This window comes from Cyprinus carpio, chromosome B6, assembly GCF_018340385.1.
Source record: "Cyprinus carpio isolate SPL01 chromosome B6, ASM1834038v1, whole genome shotgun sequence".
Taxonomy (NCBI): Eukaryota; Metazoa; Chordata; class Actinopteri; order Cypriniformes; family Cyprinidae; genus Cyprinus; species Cyprinus carpio.
Window position 1 is genome coordinate 8,180,340 of NC_056602.1, and position 21,157 is coordinate 8,201,496.

The window sequence follows — 21,157 nt, forward strand, 5'->3', positions numbered from 1 at the left end:
ATAAGCTTAGCTATTGTTCATAGCCATGTCTAGAGTAGCATATACGCAAATGTTCATATACTAAACATTACGTCACAACAATAATGACAACATATACAAATTGAAAAAAAAAGAAAAAAAATATAAAAAGCAAGTTTTACAAGTTAAATTAAATGTGAGGAACGAATACTTATACAATTAGTTGGAGAGAAGCAAGCTACGCAACAGGCTAAAAAAGCAGGGCTATAGAACAAGCTATACTCTTTCTTAAGCCTAATTTGGTGTCAGTGTTTACAGTTAGATAGTCTATTAAAAGGGACTGTTTTGCATTGGATAGTTATAAGAAATCAGTTATCAGAACTAGCCACCTGGTTGGTCCCCAAAGAACTACATTTTTCCCTAGAGCGATCACCGATGGCTGACAGACATCACAATGTTAAGCTGACATCGTATCCCCCTCTTTATTTAATTAAACAAACCAGGGCACATGCACTTACCTGTTAATATATCAACACTGTGACTGTACATATAATTCAGATGTCGAAATTGGATCTTGCGGAAGTGGGGGACATTTTAGTTGCAAGAAACTTTGACCAACACACTTTCACTTTTTATGGGAAATGGGAGTGTAGAATATAGCTACTTTAAAATAAACAGCTCCCCCTCTCACCTTTAACTGTGCAATTGTCTGCTGCAGAAGCTCCTCAGACTTGCACTTGGAGAAGCTCGGCCTCTTCCAGGAAATGGAGGCGTTGCCTTGATGCTTCTTCCTCTAATTCCCTACGCAAAGCCTCCAGCTCCCTGGCAGACACTCCTTTTAACTCCTGAGATAGAGAGGAGAGTTAATGAAAGAGGCTCTTATCTTCTTACAGTTGAAATACAAGACTACTTTATCTATGCTAAAGGCTGAACATATCTAAATGAAAATGGCACATTTCACTTCTCTTTCACACTTTTTCACTTTGTTTGTGTCCTCCTGAAAACATACCTGTAACTGTTGCTGATGTTTGAGTAGCCAGCACATCCAGTTGTTGCCAGTGTTGCTTTTCCTTTGCAGCAGCAAGATCCAAGATCCTCCACAAGGGCAGCACCATGCTGCTTCTCTAAAGCAACTACTTGCTGCTGAAGAGCTTCCAAAGCAGATCGATGCACATCCTCCAGAGCAGCCCTCTGAGAGGAGACCACTTCAGAGATCTCCACCTGCATGAGCAAGGTAACACACTAGATGTTGCTCCTGCAATAAATTTTCCAATAAACTAACTTGCTCCAAAAAAACATCCCTCCATTACTGTGCTTACCTGATGGGCTTGATTCAGTTCTGCTGCCATTGCGCTGAATTTATCCATATGGACCTTAGCAAGCTCACTTCTGAGGTCCTCTCTGATAGTTTGTTCCTCCTTTCTCACCCTCTCAATCTCTTCAGTATAGTGTTCTACGAGGTCACGCAGTTCTCTTTCCTTCTCATCCCGTACTGCCTGGATTTCTTTCAAGTACGGTGCTCTCCAGTGTATCCATATTTGCCAACAGCCTCTCCTCAAGCTCCTCCCTTTCCTGCTTGTGTCGTGCCTGAAGCTCTGCCTCTTGAGCTTCAAGCTGTGCCAGGTTGGTCTCCTGAAGGACCGCCTCCAATCTGTCGAGCTCTACCTTGTGTTTATTTGTAAGCTCCATCTCCAAGGTCTCTAAGGCCGTTTTGTGATTAGTCCTCAGGGATTCCAGTTCTTCCCGGTGGAGTATTTTGAGTTCCTGACACTCCTTTTCAAGACGCTCTAATTGTGCAACTTGCTGGTCCAGGAGTGTTTTCTGGGCCTGCAGCTCCACAGCATGCTGTTCTTTCTGTTGACCAGGGCAGCATCTCTTTGAAGGGTCAACTTATCTTCCATTTGTTTCTGCTCTTCTTGGTGCCTACATATGACATACAGATGATAATGAGCACATTTACTCCATTCATTCTCCATTTTGTTGTACATTGTTCTGACAAAATAATTTTTATTGCACAAGAAACCGTTAGCACCAACTAGACTGCTGTTTAAAAAAAAAAAAAAAAAAAAGTTTCTCCAATATTAAGGAGTATAGATAATAGTAACAGGTCTTGAGGTTTAACTTTTAAGCTCCTCTGGATCACATTTGCCAATGATATTAACATGTTTGTGGTTTTAGTGTAATGCAGTTTCTGACCTGCAGAGGGCCTCTTGTAGCTTGCTCTCCATCTGATCCTGAAGTAGAGCATTCAGCTCTTTCACCTCTGCTGCCATGGCACTCTTCGCTTCGTGGACATCTCCCTGTCGTATTGAGCCTGGAGTTTTCTGCTTCAACACTACCACCTGAGGGCTCTCTTCACACTCCAGACTCTTCTCGGCAGTGCTTGGAAAGCTTCTCCTTTTCCACATCAAGGAGTTTTTGAACCTCCAGAAGCCTCTGCTCCAACTCCTCTTTCTCTTTCAGGGCAGATCGCTGAAGCTCTTCTCCCTGCGATGCCAAGCACTGTTTAGCCTGAATTTGGAGTTGCTTCCTCAGCTGGGCATGCTCTTTAGTGAACTCCTCACTCACACGATTCCTCTCTGCCTTCTGCGCCTCCTCAAGACGTACCCTTAACTCTTCAGCAGCATCTTTCTGATGCTTTAACAGAAAAAGAACACAGTGCTCAATAAAAAGAACCTTATTCATAAAGATACCTTTGATACTGATAACGCTACAGTATTGCTAAAGGGTCTCCACAAAAATCAGCACGAGTTTCATCGGTCTACAGCATGACCACTACTTCCATGACACATGACAGTGCTTGGTACCAGCCTTTGGCAACAATATTCACCAAAGCCCTTTTGTACCAAGTATAAAGACCTGCTGTAATGAACACACTTACTGTCTCCTCCATCTGTCTGAGCTGATCTCGGTGTTGTGCTACCACTTTCTCCAGTTCCTCTGAGTGCATTAAGGAGAGCTGAGATAGCTGGGTTTTCCAACTGGGTCACCTTGGTCTGATGCTCTTGACTCCTCTCCTTCAGCTCAGCCTCCACCTGCCTCGCTACATCCTGTGCAACTGTAGGCGTATCTTGTTTATTTCTGATGAGAGAGAAGAAAACTTTTTATAATACATATTTTTATATATTAATTTTGAGGTTGTTTTTAAAGATACCAATGCTGCATTTATTAATTAAAAATACAGAAAAACAAACAGTAATATTGTGAAATAATTGCAATTAAATGTTTTTTAAAATAAATATTTTAAAATTTAAAATACGTTTGCTAGGATGTTAAAAAAAAAAGAAGAAGCTTGGAACACACTCAACAAAGCTTTACCTTTGATATGGTTGTCAGAGAGTTTGGCACGGAGCTGTTCTAGTTCATGAGCATGTTTGGTGTTGAACTGGTCAATGTCTTTGTAGTATCGGTCAGTGAGCTCAGTGCGAGCCTGGAGTAGTTCTTCTTTATAAGTCAGAGCCATGCTGGACCGCAGCTGCTCCAGTTCCTGCTGGTGTCTCTCCTCTAACTGCAGCCGCAGGGAATCCAGCTCCTCCTGCAAACACACCAACACAGGTTATAGTACTTGCAAAGAACACATACATGAATCAGCTTGTTCCTAACTTTTTATAATACTAATAAACTGGTCAGTTGAAATTGCTGAAAGATTAGGAAGACCTTTATTTGGAAATAATGTGAACTGCTGTAACATTAAGTAAATTATGGGTAAATTTGATTTTATGAAGTGTTTATAATAATAATAAAATGGTCAGTTTACCTTGTGTTTCTCTAGCTGTCTTGTGATCTCTTCCATAGCATCATTCATGTCATCATCACTCTTCCCTTCTGAAAGAAAGCTACAAAAACAACATTGTGTTACAAATGACTCTAGTATTAACAAACACAAACTATTTGTTTAACTCTATGCACTCGCTTTGGCTGAAAAATAAATGTCAGGCCTTTTTTGATGTTTGAATTAAGTTTACTAACATTTTCTACATTTCAATGGAAAAAACACAAATGTGACATGGCATGGTGGGCCAAATCATAAAGGAATGTTTGGACCGTGGGCCCTGGTTTGGTCAATTCTACTACAGGATGAATTACTGGAGCTGTATTATTCCTCACCTACACTGCTTAGGATACAAGTGCCAATGTTACATCTGATACGGATAACAATCCGAGGTGATCAGACCAGGTGTATCAGGTAAAAATGGGACATATGATCCTCAATTGTATAATGATGTAAATGCAAGCACAAAGCAAAATTTTAAATTACAGCATCACTAATGACACTAAAAATATAGTCCTGGGCCTTAACACAGGTCTATAACCCCAGAAACAGGAGATCCAAGCAAAACCTTGCATCTCCAGTCTTGAGCACAGAGTCCTCCAGGGCTCTCTCTACAAGGCGTAGCTGCAGGAGTGCGATTTCTTCCCGATGACTCTCTTCGGTGACCCAGAGTCTCTGCTCGAAATAGGTGCGGAGGTTTTCCAGCTCGATCTCATTCTGCTCTTTGATTTCCTGCCGCTGCTGAGTGAATTCTTGTTTTAGTCGCTCAATGTCATCAACCCGCGATGAGCGTGCAAGCAACTGCTCTTTCAGCTCTATAGAGAAAGAATTACAGATCATTGTAGTCCACATCATCACTAAATAATAGGAACTTTGCTGAAAACAAACATCAATTCAGAGGAAATAAAACTGGTTTTATTATAAATAATAAATGAGTAAGACAATACAGCAGTCTAAGCCCACAGAGATGTTCAAAAACAGAAAATGGTTTTAAGGAAAATAGCCCAGCCTGCCTCCAAGCTCCTGTCTGTTGGTTCTCATGCTCTCCAGCTGGGACCAGAGGTTTGAGATCTCCTGTTCTGAACTGGTCTTCAGTTCCACCTTTTCTGACTGCAGACGCTCAAACCTTTCACAAAGACCTTGCCTCAGTACAAATAAAAATAAAACATTTGCATTGCAATTTTTTTGCAATAAATACCACGTGCATGGTACCCTCTTGCTTCAACTCTTTTTTTCTCTCTGCTCCAGGGCTCGAGAACGCTCCAGTTGCTCTTGCAGAGCCACCTTGTGACATGCAACCAAACTCCTCAACTGCACCTGAAAAGCAAGGGATGGGAATTTCGGGAATTTCAGACCTGTTGATTGTTTGCTTCAGTCGTTGCAATGTTTGGGTTTTTTTCTTGGTTTGGTTCAAAATGCATTTGGGCTGCAAGGCTTTTCACCACAACTGAAATACTCCAAAGTTTTCAATTGAGCCAAGCCTAGTCATTCAGGTGATATCGAACCCACTTGTTACGGTGTGTTCGCAAATGCTTAAATCAAACTAAGGGAGAAAGACCACTGGGTTCTGAAACAAACATTCCAAACAAGCCAGTTCCAAATACCCACAAAAACTGGACCAGCAAAACTGTATCACTGTCAATATGGCTTAGTTCACACAATTGTTTTAAATGACACTCACGTGCAGCAGCATCTCTGTCAGTCAAGGCCTGGTTGAGCTCTTTTTCCAGATTCTTAATGTCTTGATCTCTGGAATGCTGCAGGTCTTCTAGCCTACCCTGTGTCTCTGAGAAAGCTACTTCAGCCTCAGTAAGGGCCGCCTGGGTCTCACTAAGTTTATGTTGGACATCATTTAATTGACTTTGAAGTTCTGTCTTGACCTTCTCAGACTCCAAGAGCCACTCTGCCTTTAGAGCCTATGGAGAAAAGAAAACACCTCACTGCACAAATCTGTTTCACACCTTGTTCTTGGCAAGCCACAATATCTCAGTGGGTCAAGATGTTTGTCTTTTGGAAAAAAAAAAAAAAAATATTCACCTCTAGTTTACAGGCCTGCAACTGCTCCACTGAGCTCTTCTGTTCCAAAGCTCTCCTCTCCCAATCCTGATTCAGATTATCTAAACAGTGAAAGAACATATTCAACAAAAAAAAAAAAAACACACATACTTTTAGCAAACACACATCCTACTGCATTCCCACAGTACTAAAGAAATACTACAAAGAATAACATTTTGATATTATACTACAAACCAAACCCTCACCAATCTCTTGCTGGTGCACTCTTTGGTTTCGTTGCTCCTGCTCTTGGCTCTGCTCACGGATTCGCTGCAGCTCAAACTGTTGGCGTGTCTGCAGCATGGCGCTTTCCTGTGCCCATTTCTCTCGTAACATTGTCTGCAGCTCACTGAGGGCCCCTTCCTTATCTTTCTGCATGTTGGTTTGAGAAAGCTCCAGCTGAGCAGTGTGCAAGTTTGTCAAACTCAGCCGCAAGGCTTCAAGCTCCAGGTTGTGCTGGCTCTGATTATTAAGAGTAAAACCAACAAACATGACTGTGGAATTGTGGTTAGGGCGAAACTAAAGAAAAGCAGTTAAAAAATGGGTATGTTTAGAATGGCACATTGCTGTACTGCTATTAGGAATGCAGCACACATACTTCTTGTCAGACACAGTGGTCATAGCCAGCTGCTGAGCTCCTGTGCTAGCTGCTGTAGAGACGTAGGCAACTGCCCAAGAAAAAGGCATTTACATTTCCATGATGTTAATTTACATGAGGGTAATACCATTAATTGGTGCGTATTACACTTCAACGGGGAACATATGCATTGTTTGTTTTTTTTTTTCAATTAGAATGTATCTAATATTACTATTTTAAGTAGCAAAACATGTGAATATTTATGTAAATATTTTAAAAACACCATTGCAATGCTGCATTCCCTTTTTTTTAGGCTATTAAAAATGCTACTCTTCAAAAGTTTTGGGTCTGTAAGATTTTTTTTTTTAAATGCTTTTGAAAACCTTTTATGTTTACCAAGGTAGCATTTATTTGTGTAAAAATTGTAAAATATCACAACAAAATAAGATATCAGTTTTCCATTTTAATATATTTTAAAAATATATCTTTTACATTTATCTATACATTTTTTCAGATTGTTAATGAATAGAAAGTTCAAAAGAATGGGATATATTTGAAATAGAAATCTTTTTAAACATCTTAAATTACTTTCACTTTTGATCAATTTAATGCATCCTTGTCGAGTAAAATTATTAATTCCTTTCTTTTATATATATATATATATATATATATATATATATCTATATATATATATATAGAGCAGCATGTCAGCATTACATTCCATAACATACCCCAAGACCCAAATAAAAATCCTGAGATCAAACAAGTACTTGTGTTTGGAGTAGCTCAGCCTGGTGTGCAGCCTCCAGGCCGTCTTGCAGTTCCCTGGAGAGCTCATCATTAAGTCTGCCAATTTCCTCACTATGTTGGGCAGCCAGCTGTGTCAGCTCCCTCTCGTGTTCTCGTTCATAGACCTAGGACAAAGATTTGAAAGAATTAAGAGATACATATGATCCATATAGATGTTGAGGTCACATTGCTAGGGTAAATAAAGTTAAGTAATAGTTTGTTTAACCTGTTTAATCATGCTTATCTGTCTCTTCTGCTCATCTTCCAGACGAGCAGACTGCTCAGAAAGTTCACGTTCAAAACGTACATTCAAGTATTTAACCTGGAGGTGAGATATCAACTGTTATGTACAGTATGCACAATTTCATGTAACTCCTTTCAACCACTTAATTACACAACTTTTCAGTTATATTCACTCAATGTGTCTTTTTCACTTGTTATCCTTTTAAATGGACATTCTCCCACAGTCACTGTCACAACCTGGTTCTCACCTCTTTCTGGTGTTTCTCTTCCAGAATTTTCTTCTCCTCCTCATGTTGCTTCTGTCTTTCTTCCAGATCCTGTTTGACTATGATGAGTTCTTTCATTAAGGCACTCTCCTTCTCCATGTATTCCTCTTCTGCCTTCTCTTGTGCTTCCTTGAATTCCTTGAGCTCTGCATCCTTTGATTCAATTTGGTGCTAGAGAGAAAGATACGAGTTACTTGGAGGACCACATTTGTGTGTCATATACATAAAATACTCCAGTTTTTGACATTCTGAAAACAGAGTACACAAATGTATGCATTTGTTCATTCTCATTATACTTTATACTAGAGCTTATGCATTAAGTATGCTATATTTCAAAAAAGCAATTAAGTTTTAAACCTCAAAGTTCTTCAGTTCTGATTCAAGAACCTTCTCCATGCTCTTTGCTTGGTCCTCCAAAGCTTGGAGACGTCTTTCAAGGGTAGATTTCTCCTCTTCCATATTGGTGAGGTTCTCTTTAAGGCACACTAGTTTAGACTCAAGGTCTGTCTTCTCTTTCTCTAAGTTCTTCAACTGTCTAACCTTCTCCTCTACTTCAGCTTTGAGCTGTTGAAGCTCACTACTGGCTTGGTCCACCTGCAAGGTCCTTTGACCAAGCAGCACTGAAGTAGCTTGTTTTTCTTTTCGTTGCTCCAGCTGAAGTAGAAATTCATCTCTCTGAGCTTTCAAAGAGGAAGGCTCACTATTTACAGAATCTTGAGTTTGCTTTCTGTTCATGGACATCCTTCACTAGCTGCTCCTGACATTTGAGCTTTAGCACCAATTGGGCATTTTTCCTCCCTTAGTTCCTTTAACATCTCCTCTCTAAATAAAAGGATTGAGGTTTTATTGGAATCAGTGTTGTCAGGCATTAATCTTTCATCGTCCTGAAGCTGCATCTGTTTCCAGATCTGCAGGTGACTCAGTGTGTTTTTTGAGATTGTCTTCTTCATGCATTTTTTTTGGCTTATAATTTCCTCATACTGAATTCTTTTCTCACGTTCCATCTCCAAGTCCCACTTAGCCTCCTCCAGCTCCTCCGAAGCTTTGCTCCAACGCTCCCGTGCCTCCTCAACCTCCTCGGCAGACTGCCGAACCTCCTCTTGAAGAACCTCAAGCTGCCGTTCCCGCTCTTCTAACTGCTCTGACAGGTCTCGGCACTGCTGGATCAGAAGCTCTTTAGCCAAGTCCATAGTGCCTGAGCTCTCATTCAGCTCTTCAACGACTGAGGTTGAATTTTCCCAATGGGCATCAGTGAAGGACATTTCATCAGGTTGGTGCACTTCAATGCCATGAACAACAGAGAGTTCTGGCTCAGACTGATCAGATGTGGCATTGTTAGGGACATCTGAAGCATGAAATATGACCTCAGTGTCTAGCTCAAACCTAAACGTCTCCGAGGTTTCCATCAGGCTACGTTCCTCTACACTTCCTTCAATTGATGAGCTTTCTTGAGGGCCTTCGGAGGCCAAGTAACGCTCCATAAGAACATCCTGGAAACCCCCTGCAGAGATGTCAAAACTATAGTTGTCTCTGACAGCATTCTCAGTGGCCGTCTCTTCATTGTAATGTTCTTTGGAGACTTTGTTCCAGGGTAAATCTGCACCAAAGTCTTTGGAAACACTATGATGAGAATTAGTATCTTGACTTTGAGCCTCGTTTAGCAGCTCCTGGATGCGACGGATTTCATCAGAGTGCTCCTTTTGCAGGCGACTAAGGGCAGCCTCATGAGCTTCGGTTAGCTGGGCTACATTCAATTCCCTTTCCTCCTCCAGAGTCTGAAGCCTGAGATCATAATTGGAAATATCGGCTTCATATTTGGAACGCACATGTCGTCCTGTCTCCTCCTCTTCGTGTAGATGATTTTGAAGCTCCTTCACAAGGTTATCTAGTCTAGCCATTTCTTGGTTCAGTTCATCTTTCTCTGCTTTATATTTCTGGGCTTCCTGGGCTTGTGTTTCATTAACAGCAGCCAGATGAGCTTCCATTAGGGTCTTCTCATTCTCCAGACTCTGTACCCTCTTCTGAAATGCTTCTACTTGTTCTTGAGCTCGCTGGCTGTTCTTACGTTCTTCCTCTAACTCAGCTCTAAGACTTTGCATTAAAGCTTCAGAGTTTGAGTCAGGACCGTTGTCCAGGAACAGGGAGCTCATAGCGGATAAATCTAAACCACCATGTTCATCAAGTCTTAGATCTTTTTGATCAGCACTTCTCTGGGTAAAGGCATGTTGAAGCTTAGAGAGGGATTTTTCCATGGCACACAGTTTCTGTTGCAGGTCTGTGATCTCAGTTTCTTTTTGGGCCAAGAGGCACTGTTGTTCCTTGGTCATCTATAAAACAAATGGAATAAATACAAGTTGATGAAACAAAAGTGCATATTTTGCTTCAAATAACAAGCTTAACCGTTAAAAAGCCTTGTGTCCTAACCTGTTGCGACTCCTCCAATTGTACATGCAGCTGATTCTGAACAGCCTGGGTCAGATCCACACACCCTTGACGTTTGCTACATAGATATTCTTTAGCCTGCAAGTAGTATTACATTTCATTCATTTAGACTTATTTAGTTGCAAATTGGGGACTAAGAACTAACAGGTTTTGTTCATTTGGCCATTAAGGAAACCAAGACATTTCAGACTGTCCATATTCAGAGGATTTGGGGTATTGTTAGCAGAAGTCATCATTTTTCATGTCTAACAGAGCCCAGCATTTTTTCTGTTTTGGGCTTTCCAAATCAAACATTAAACATTCTCAAGATCACAAATCTGACAATCACTATGTTATAAAGTACTCCATTTAAATTAAATAGGGTCTGTTTGAATCAATACGTGCCGAGAACTAGAGGCAGGATTGAGAAAGTTTTCTTTTTTAATAAATGTATGAACTTTACCTGCTGTAGTTGCTGTTGTAGTGCTTGAATCTGACCAGTAAGCTGCTGTGCCTCCAGCTGCACCTGTTCTCTGCTCTGCAGCGCCACCTGCAGGTTCTTACTAAGCTGTGATATGATCTCATTCCGTTTCACTATTGCAGCCTGTAATTGCTGTGTGAAGAATTAAGTAATTCCAACAGAATGCTTTAAGTTTCTGTAAATAACATTCACAACTACAATATTTTTAAATTGGACTCTAGCCAACGAGTTACATTATACAGAATAACACTTTTTGACACCTAAAAATCTAGGCTTCCTGGAACAAGAAATCATAATCCTTAAATCCGTGAGTGGAATGAACACATACATTTAACCTCATCCATGAAATTTAATTGGTTGTTCCTTTCCCTCTGCACCATCACAAGGCTTTAAAAATGAATTCTCTAAAATTCAAGCAAACCAATTATGGTAAACACTACGCTCCAGAAAGCAGAACTCTGCCTTAGGTTTCTAGATTTGTGCATAACCATGACTACAAATGAATCCATTCAAACGGACAGATGTAACCCAGTTTGGAGAGAATGTTTCTCTGTTCTATTTCAGGATAATGGCTGTATCATGAAAAAACATTGCTGCACAGACATGCACTTCAAATTTCAACTGAATCTTTCAATACAACATCATCTGAGAAAAGAGTGTTAGACATGGTCTCCACAGAGCTGGGATTACTGCAGTTTAAAGAAAAAATTATTATTTTTGTATGTGTTGTGTTTATTTGTGTTTAAAGAAAAAAATATTATATTATATTATATTATATATATAATATATATATATATATATATATATATATATATATATATATATATATATATATATATATATATATATATATATAATATATATATAAAAATCTAAATGTATACATTAACATACATACACACACGATTATTGCCAAACAAAAATAAACATTGTTGTGTTTTTTGGGCTAATGTGCATGTTGTGCTTCTGATCTCATGGATGGGCAGAAAATGTACCAAAAATGCATGCATGAAAGAAATGGAAAAATATAACTGCAATTTTGTGTGTTACTTAAAGCAGTGGTTCCCAACCATGTTCCTGGATGCCCCCCAACACTGCATGTTTTCCATGTCACCTTAATCAAACACACCTGATTCAGATCATCAGCTCATTAGAAGAGACTCCAAGACCTGAATTGGGTGTTTTAGAGAACGGAGAGATGCAAAATGTTCAGTGTTGGGGGACCTCCAGGAATGTGGTTGGGAACCACTGACTTAAAGGGTAAAGGTTTACCTGCAGTTGTTCTTTGCCAGTATGTGCAACTATAATCATTTCTGCAAGTTCGTCCTCTGCCTGATCAGGCAGCTCTGACTCTGCCAGAGACCCAGAGGAGGACATCTGTTCCTGGGAATCAGTTTCATCATCCACACTGCTGCACTGATGGATCTCTGGAACACTGCTGTCTGTGCCATCAGGTCTGAGTGATGCCTAAACGTTCAGACAAACATTCATACTTTCTACAGTTACCATGACTACATTGCCCTTAGCCATGTTATGCTAGCTAACTGACCTATTTTCAGATGGGGGACACAAATATACATGCTATAGATTTGAAATTTTCTGTATTGGTGTGCACATGCTATTTGCATGCAAGACTGCAGGCTTAATGTCTAAATAACATGTAAAAGAAGTTTTTCAATGTTCAGTTGAAAATCTCAAATGAAACTCAAATGACTGGAAATGGATATTGTACATTAGTGATTATAGACATTATGCCCTTTAGAAAAATGTCACAAACAAAAATCCAAGCACTCAAAGTCAATGAAGTGAAAGCGTAAACTGACCCACTTCTTAAAGAGGCCATATCATAAAAATGCTAATAAAAATGTGTGCGCCATATTTTGGTATATAATAACAATTTTCTACATTTCTAGAACCGTTATAAATAAAACCGTTTTAGAGATCAGGAACCTTAATAAAAACTAAAAAATTTTATCTGGCTTTAAGATAAAAAAGCATCTATACTGCTTTATTCTTATTGCATCACTGGTACTGTTGCATCTGACTGGTGTCAGAAAACTACAAAAGTTTTTTTGCTTGATATTAGCAGTTTAGTTTCAATGAACATCACTGGGTAGCAAGTTTTAGGTTTGGAAATATTTAACATAAATCAAGTTTTTTTTATCTCAAATAAAAATGTGATCCTTAATAATATGGCCTTAAAATACAAGTCAAGTGAATTGTCTTTGCGCTTGCTTTGTATTACATCTTCTGTAACAAAGAAACATTTTTGTCAGTTTAAGAAACACTTCAAAAGGGATGTATGTAGAATTCAGAAACCCTTGTTGGCCATTAGGTAAACTGCATCCAGCAATTTTTTTGCTCATTCTCATACTGGTGCACATGTAACTACAATAAACTGAATGTGATTCAGTTTGCTGTATTCATGGTGAAGTGAATTTTACTTTTTCTAAGGCCATGTCCACATGTACACAGGTATTTTTATAAGCAGAGTTTTTCCTTCTTCGCCCTGGCAGACGTTTTCAAAAATGTTCTGTTTCAGTGACCTGGTGCTGCGTTTCCTGACGAACAGGAAAACCGTGTAGAAAAAGCTGTGGTTTTAAATAACCGCGTTCGTGTGGACAGGGCCCAAGTAAAAAGTTGAAAACATTGATACACAGTTAATGAACATCCAGATACCATCCCCACTGATAAGAGTGATGCTTAGATTAATATGTAAATATGTACTGTAATTTTTCCTAAATAAAGTAAAAAACTAAAATAATAGCAGTGAGAAAACAGTGGTTAAGAAAGCATCTGATCATAGCAGTGTGTATGTTTACACAAGCTCTGCAATTCACCCGCATCATGTTGATAGATGAGGTAGCGTAATTAAAATTACACTGTTGTGATAGTTTTATCATAAAGTATACTTGAGACTACAGACTATATAGACCTGGCTATGAGACTATAGTTTGAATTAATCCCCTTTCTTTGTATGATATATTGACCTTCCAATAAAGAATAGCTATTTTAGCATTAATCTAAACATTGTATAAGCATTTGATACATGAGGCTCTCAGACACACATGTAAAATCCATCATTTTGATATTCCTGGCAAAAACATCCCGACTCCTTGAAATAAAAATTAATCTACAGGCTTTCATAAACAACCCAGGAAATAAATTACAAATTGTTCCCACATTGACAAAAAAAGTGATTAAGACATGAAAATTCTAACATATAGCCCCTTTAAAATTAAAAGCAAACCTCTGAGGGTTCCTTGTTGATCTCTCCATGACAATCATCTGTCTGCGGTTCCTCTAGGTGGCGCTCTTGCACGGACTGTTCTTCCGTTTGGACAGTCTGGCCCTTCCTCTTCGGCGTCTTTTTCTGCGTGTTCGAACTTTTGTTTTTTGCCTGGCGCTGTCTAAAGTTAGCAAGCTGCGCCAGAGGTTGAGAGACAGGTAGAGGAAAACGTACATCAGGATGAGATAGCAGGTACACAGAATCAGCATTGTGCTGGGCTTTAAACATAAGCCCTGTCAACAGACAAACAGACACATCTCCAGCACGACTGACATTTTATACAAAATAAACAAAATTAAGGCAAATTCATCTTCATCTCAAGGATCGGTTTAGTCCATAAAATGTATGTAAGAAGACAGAAAAAAGGTTGGTTAAAGATGATGTATATAAAGATGGGTTGTTTATTTTTTTTATAATAATCATCATCTTCTTTTTTTTTTGGATAATCCCTGATCAATAATGAAAATGTGTTGAGGCTTAAAACAGCACAATTCTGCAAGAGATTGATTCTCACAGCTGCCTTTGAAGCTTATTCCAGATTAAAAGCAAGCTCAAATGAGCCCTGCTAAACCAAATATGACAATGGTACTTCTATGAACAAACATCAGCATAACCCCTAAGGCTGTTAAATTAGTCACATGACAGCAATCCATCAACCAAACAGAACACCATATGATTCCTGGGCAGGTCTATGAAAACATTAAGACCACCAAATTGAAATGATGTGCTCTGCAGAACCCACTGAAAACTAAATGAAGAGAGAAAAATGAAGAGGAGGAGCGAATACAACGTAAACCTTTCACATATACATGCATACTGTGACCTAACGTGAAGCTGCTCTCTGGTATAACCCCCAAACCCAGATCAGAGTACGAATACACCTGAAAACACACACACACACTCACACACACACACACAAGAGAGCAGGCTATTCCTCTGCATTACATCTGACCTGCTTTCATAAACATGTAGGGAATCAGTTTGTGTTTCGCCCACTGACTGTCAAATCACATAAGATGTTATGAGAAGAGCCTGGGGGACCATAAGCCACAAACAGGATCTAGAAAAGCCACTTACATATAATACTCAGGCTTAAGCATTCAGTGGTCACTAAAATGTTGTTGTGATCTTATTTATTAAATATAAATTAAAATATGTTGACTTTAAAAAAACATCTGAAGTTACCAAAGCTGTGCTATGTGCAGACAGTTGATTGCCGACCAGTTAACAACAACCATGGCAACAAGCTAGCCACTCTAGAACAGGTTAATCTTTAAGCTAAATTAACCTAACAACTAACTATCAACAATACAGACGTATCCCATGAACTAATGTTAGATGCTTGAACATTAATGCATTTCATGTGGCTGAAGTTACAAGATGAAATTCAGGGTTTGACAAGAATGGATCCAGTGACTCAGAGCAAGTGCATGATTTAGATGAGGATTTGTTGAAATTCCGAGAGCGACTTAATACTCTAGTTTGGTTCAAATTAGAGATAAATCTATTATAGAAAAATATTAAATTAATAATTTTAAATGGAAACTATAATCTTGATAGTGACAAAAAAAAAAAGTTGCTAAGGCAAAGGGACGACAGAGGACTTTTTTTTTTTATTTGTACAATAAAAGTAAACTTTTGTGTGGTCCACATAAAATAAATACTATATATGATTAAAACAACATTGGGGTGATTAAACGGCTACACATTTATATTTAATGAATCCTGAAATTCATACTGCAATGTTTATGTTTCAATCGTGTGGTGCCTCCTGCAGGTCTCTTTATAAATAACAAGCAGTTTTCTTCTGTGGACTGAATATCATCATCCAACAGTGAGAAAGTATTCAGTAAATGAATCTATCAAATATCGTATTGTTCACATAATTTGAAGCGCTTGTCCTTTAAAAGGAGGAAGGTAAAGAAACACCTAACAAACGAAAAGATGCCACTTTATTCCTGATTCCTCTCATTGCGGATAAAGAGCAGTTCCCGTGAAAGCTCTCTTGAGCTAAATATATAACGTTACTGTAGATACCTGTGAGCTGCACTGATCCTGCCTAGAGACAGAGCTGTATCACATTCCCCTCAGCAAATATAACTATTTGCAACATAAGTTTTTTTTTTTTTAACCGCAAAGCCAACACTCATTTACCCCCAAATTTAAACTTAAATCAAACAAATACCCAACGCTACATATATATAAAAAAAAAAAAAAAAAAAAAAAATTTCTCAAACTTTCCAGCTGAAGAAGATCGTTCTGATTTTGAGAACCAGTGGAAATGAACGACGTAACGTTAAGTTACACTCCTCATTTTGTCCATTATGACGGTTGCATGAAATTAATTTAAAAAAAAAATACTCCGCACACTGAATTATGAGAAGGTCAGGCACATATACACTGACAAATTGAGTCGGCGAAGTAGTTCCTTATACAAAAAAAGTTTTTTAATAAGACATTGTGCACCAAGAACAATGGAGTGACTGTGACATCTGTTTCTTTCCGGAATACAAGTACTTCTCAAATAAAAGCAAGAAAAAACACCTAAATAAATACGATAGTTCAAATAATTACAGATATAAAGAATAACTAAACAATATTCAAATTCACAACTAGCCAACGTAAAGTTACTCTGCTAATGTTAGCACTTAACGTTACCTTTGCTCGTCCGGCCTCTAATTTTCTCTGCCTTTCATCCTGATCCATTTCCTGGATCAAGGAATTTCATGGGAATGAAGGAAACACTCGAGGGGACGCCAGTCTGACTGAAACTGTGTTTCTGTAAAACTCCTTTAACGAATTTTTCGCAATGTTTTGTGAGTTCAGAGATTTTCCAAAGGAGTAACTGTCAGTGCAATTTCAACATGGCCGCGAAGTGTGTTTGTCCCCGCCCTTATCGGATTGACAGTCTGCGAGAACCTATTAGAACAAAGGATGTGAACTTACCAGCCAATGACATTTCTTGTTGCAGAAATACGCATACTCTTTTCAAAACGCCCTCCTTTAAATGCATTGGGCCTGAATGACCAATTAGAAAGCGTGTGTGAACATGACCCTTTGATTGACAACTTCTAGAGCCTATTGCGGAGCAGGATAGAGAGAAATGACATCCTACGTAGGCTCTGTATTTGTTGTGGTAGTCGTGTTTCCGATAGTTGTGATTGACAAATGAAAGACGCGGGTAAAAGCCCGGGTTGAAAAAGATTAACCAGTAACCAGTTTTCTTCACTAATAATATAAGGCCAAATTTCATAATTTGTAAATGTTATGACAATTTAATTTAGCAAACTTTGATAATCTAATATTATAAGTACGAAATAATAAACAGATTGTAAAAATATAAATATAAGATGATAAATATAATAATTAAATTTTATTTGGAGTATAAAGGTATAAAACAATATATAAAATTATTTAGAAATGTCAATTCCACATAAGTATAATAATTATTTTATTAATTATTCCATATTTATGTTATATTATTCAAGACTACAAATAAAACACAATCCTTTTGTTATTATTATTATTATTTTCATTATTTAGAATGCTCTATGGCTCCACCATAAACAAAAAAGCCTCTGTCTGGATTTCTAATGTAACTTAGCAACTTGAGGGTTGGGCAAAGAACTCTGCAACACAGATTTGTTTTGACAACAGACACGCTTCCACAGCAAACATGGACAATAATTAAATAAACCCATCTACAAAGTGTTTTTAAAATGGCAGACCCAGCGGTTGACCAAATGACAAGACTCAGATTGAAAATGTTGGAAAAGGTAAGTTGGTTTAATGTGATATTTCTCAGTTATACATAACTGACATGATATATTCTTTCTCTTTTGTTGACAACATTACTATCATCAGACCACACTTGTCAATTAAAAGACGTATTTTATCATCTGTTTGCTCATTTTTAGAGACTGGAGAATGAGAGAAATGACAACATTGAACGAGAAGGTTCAGCCTTTTCCACAAGTAAACCGACTGTAGTTACTGTTGTGAACTCCACTGTTGTTGTTTCTTTAGAATTTTGAGAGTAGTTTAGGTACAATATACATGATTGAAATGATTTGTGTTTTGCCTCTCTGGCTGAAATTCTGTCCTAAAAAAAAAAGTTGCCAGACAAAAATCCTGTTTCCTATAGTAGTCCTCTGAACGGTTTATAAATAAAACTTATCATGGAATAAAAACAAAAACTGTTGAGCATGCCAAAAATGCAGAATACCTCATATATGACTAATGTCTTATATTGTGATTCCATAGGAAGTTATGATGGGCAGGCAGATGCATTACACGGCGCTCTGAGACGGAAGAGAAACCTCCTACAGAGACTGAGGGTATGTTTCACAGAGATGATATTAAAATCTTCTTTGAACATAAAGAGTATCTGTTTAGCTTTTTAAGATGATTAAACCAAAGGCAATCTTGAAGTGTCATGTAATAGTCAATAGAAATATTTTATCATGTAAATCACAAATATTCGTGTGCATTTGAGTATTTTTATATGCATTGACCAGGAACAGCATATGATGGAGGATCTGGGAAGACCTCACACATGGGGTGGATCTCGTAGGCAATATCATTATCAACCTCTTCTTGGGCCACTGCAGCCTGTGCCTCCTATACATATCCACCAAACTGCACCACCTGCTCCTCTTCCTCCTCTTGCCCCTCAGCCCCCTCAAATCATTCAACACACCGTATGAAAAGTTTTCGCACTTTTAGTTATACTGGTTTAATCATACACAGCATATCTGCATTTACTATTCCAGTTCAATTAAATGGCTATATTTATAGCTGTTCCAAAATATACAAGTACATAAACAATTTGTGTGCGTACAATATGTGTCTGTTACAATGCTTTGTTGCTGGCACTCTTCTAATAACTTTTATTTCTCCTTCCACAAGTTCCTCAACAGCCAGCCACCATTATCCAGCAGTTACCACAGCAACAGCCTCTCATAGCACAATTCCCACCTCCACAAACCTTTCCCTACAGATCAGGAAGTATTAAAGAAGGTATGCATCAAAAGCAGAAAAAAAGTTATTGTATACTAAGACACAAAAGCAATAAATAATAGTGACATTTAGGACATTTAAACCTGTACTTTCCAATAAAAGACTATTTACAAGATTATAAGATTACTGTTTAACAAATACACTACTGTTCAAAGGTTTGGGTCAGAAAAAATTCGTTTTGTATTTTGCGAGGGCATATTATTTAGCAAGGACAAATCGATCAAAAGTGACAGTAAAGACATTTTATCATGTTATGTAAGATTTCTATTTCAAATGCTGTTCTTCACACTTTCTGTTCATCAAAGAATCCTTAAAAATACAAGTAGAACAGATTTCTGAAGAATCAGGTGACTGAAGTGAAATAATACATATTTTATATATATTTTATTTAGAATAAAATATAACAAAAATACATAATTATATATGACTGTTTTTGACTGCATTTTTTAAATAAATACTATAAACTTTAATAAATAAGAATCTTCTATTAAAAACAAGTTGAAGTTGCATGCAGTAGCTGATAAGAATAGAGTATTAAATGGAGTTTAAACTACACTTCAAGATTTATGCTAGGCCAGAAGTTCTCTACTTTATCATTCTGATGACAGACATGGTGGAGTTGATGCTAATGCAGAATGCACAGATGCACCAGATCATCATGCACAATATGATGCTGAAGGCTCTTCCGCCAATGGCCATGTACCCAGGAGGAAGCAACAGTCAAATCACACCTCTAGCCTCACATTCAGCAGGGCAGGTAACCATCTAGAGATGTTGTATTCCATTTAAACAATGTTGTTATTCCACAATATGTAGTAATAAGTTACAATGCCACGTTTGATGTTGTTTAGGACCTTCAACATTCAACAACGAGGGGAGGGGTTGTCCATCATCACCATCACTACGGCTCCCATGTACCACCTCTTCCTCCAATTGGCTACTCTTTTTGGCCCTCTTTGATGCCAGCAGGACAAGCGGGGACTCATCAGCCAACAGTGCAGCCTGTGATTGGTCCTGTAAATCTGCCCCCCTTAAACACGTAAGAGTCATCAATGTAATGATACCAATAAATAATAATACAAATTTATTTAAAAACCTTTAAAAATCATTGTTTTATTTTAATTATACATTTAAAAATGAATCAGAAATTCTTTGGGACCAGTTGCTTAGGTAAGTCTTGTCTCTAGTTTACAGCAGGACCTCAACTGAACTTTATTATTTTAGAAACCTAGTGTTGTTTACAAATGTTGTTCATACATACATAAGATTTTACAGTGAGATCTTACACATATTGTATTGTACTAATGTTTTTGCAATCATTCTCTTAACTTATGATTAGTTATGGATATTTTGTGCTACATTTCAATGTTTAAAAATGTTTTAAACATTCACTGGTCAGTAACTGTGAATCATACAATCATAATATTCTCATGTTAACTTGTTTGCCTTAAAGAATGGGAATTGATGCGGTGAACTCCAGGACTCCACTTGGACTCTGAAATAAACATACGGTAAATTTATTATCTTGTTCGCTAATATTACATATTTTTCTAATATGTTAGAAGTTCTCCTAATTATTATTATTATTTTTTGTTTTTAACTTTTTCCAGAAAAATTGCCAAGGGCAGACAGATCCCTCTTCATCTTCAAAGACAGAAGATACATTGAAATGGATGTCTGACATTAATTTACAAATTTCTATACAGTTACATCATTTTGTTATTTATAGGGATTTGTTGTAAGTTTTATTTTTGTTGTACTGACTGAAGGATTAAATATTATAATAATAAAAATTAGTGATATTTCAAAATGAGTGCTCAGTTTAATAAAAATGTTTTTAAAAAGTCACGTGTGTAGCTGTCGTGGCTGGTTTGCCATACTATTGTACAGCAGACCCTTTTAAAATTTACATTTCATGTCTTTGCAGTGTAGTGACCTGTCATGCTATATTTAAATAGACAATACATTTTGTAATGCTTAGTAATTACTTGTAATTGTCTTGCGCAATATAAAGCTTAGCTGAAGCTAAGACTGAGAATATGTAATGTCATGTTGTTTAAAATACTTTACATGCCTTTTCCGTGAAAAAACATAGAACATTCAATAAGTAAAACAAGCATACCCACTCGACATTTCTTACGCTTTGAGACACGTGATCTTCAGTTGCGCGTCTGATTGGTTGCATTATTTGTCCCGCCAAATATTTAGCTGTAAAACTAATCACCTTACTCATATACCAACAATTCAAACTCAACATACACGTAATATACAGATAAAACGTAAGTAA

At 37.7% G+C, this 21,157-nt stretch overlaps 1 protein-coding gene and 1 pseudogene across 1 annotated transcript; one reads left to right on the forward strand and one right to left on the reverse strand.

Moving 5' to 3' along the window:
• The window catches only part of LOC122137595, a 37,900-nt pseudogene extending 21,149 nt beyond the window's left edge, over positions 1 to 16,751 (reverse strand).
• A 649-nt stretch (positions 16,752 to 17,400) lies between these two features.
• Positions 17,401 to 21,117, forward strand: LOC109052922 (uncharacterized protein C21orf58-like). Its single transcript, XM_019070356.2, has 9 exons — positions 17,401 to 17,627; positions 17,769 to 17,826; positions 18,115 to 18,188; positions 18,369 to 18,551; positions 18,759 to 18,870; positions 19,479 to 19,627; positions 19,722 to 19,909; positions 20,324 to 20,381; positions 20,481 to 21,117. Exons 1-8 carry the CDS (start codon positions 17,571 to 17,573, stop codon positions 20,367 to 20,369), a joined length of 867 nt encoding a protein of 288 aa, XP_018925901.1. The 5' UTR covers positions 17,401 to 17,570; the 3' UTR covers positions 20,370 to 20,381; positions 20,481 to 21,117.
• The last annotated feature ends 40 nt before the right edge of the window (positions 21,118 to 21,157 follow it).

What these genes read in the sequence shown, in the direction of transcription:
- LOC109052922 (XM_019070356.2), top strand. Translation starts at nt 17,571, where the DNA reads ATGGCAGACCCAGCGGTTGACCAAATGACAAGACTCAGATTGAAAATG. An exon ending in GATTGAAAATGTTGGAAAAG is followed by an intron (nt 17,628 to 17,768) that starts GTAAGTTGGTTT and finishes GCTCATTTTTAG; the next exon opens with AGACTGGAGAATGAGAGAAA. An exon ending in ATCAGGAAGTATTAAAGAAG is followed by an intron (nt 18,871 to 19,478) that starts GTATGCATCAAA and finishes TTCTGATGACAG; the next exon opens with ACATGGTGGAGTTGATGCTA.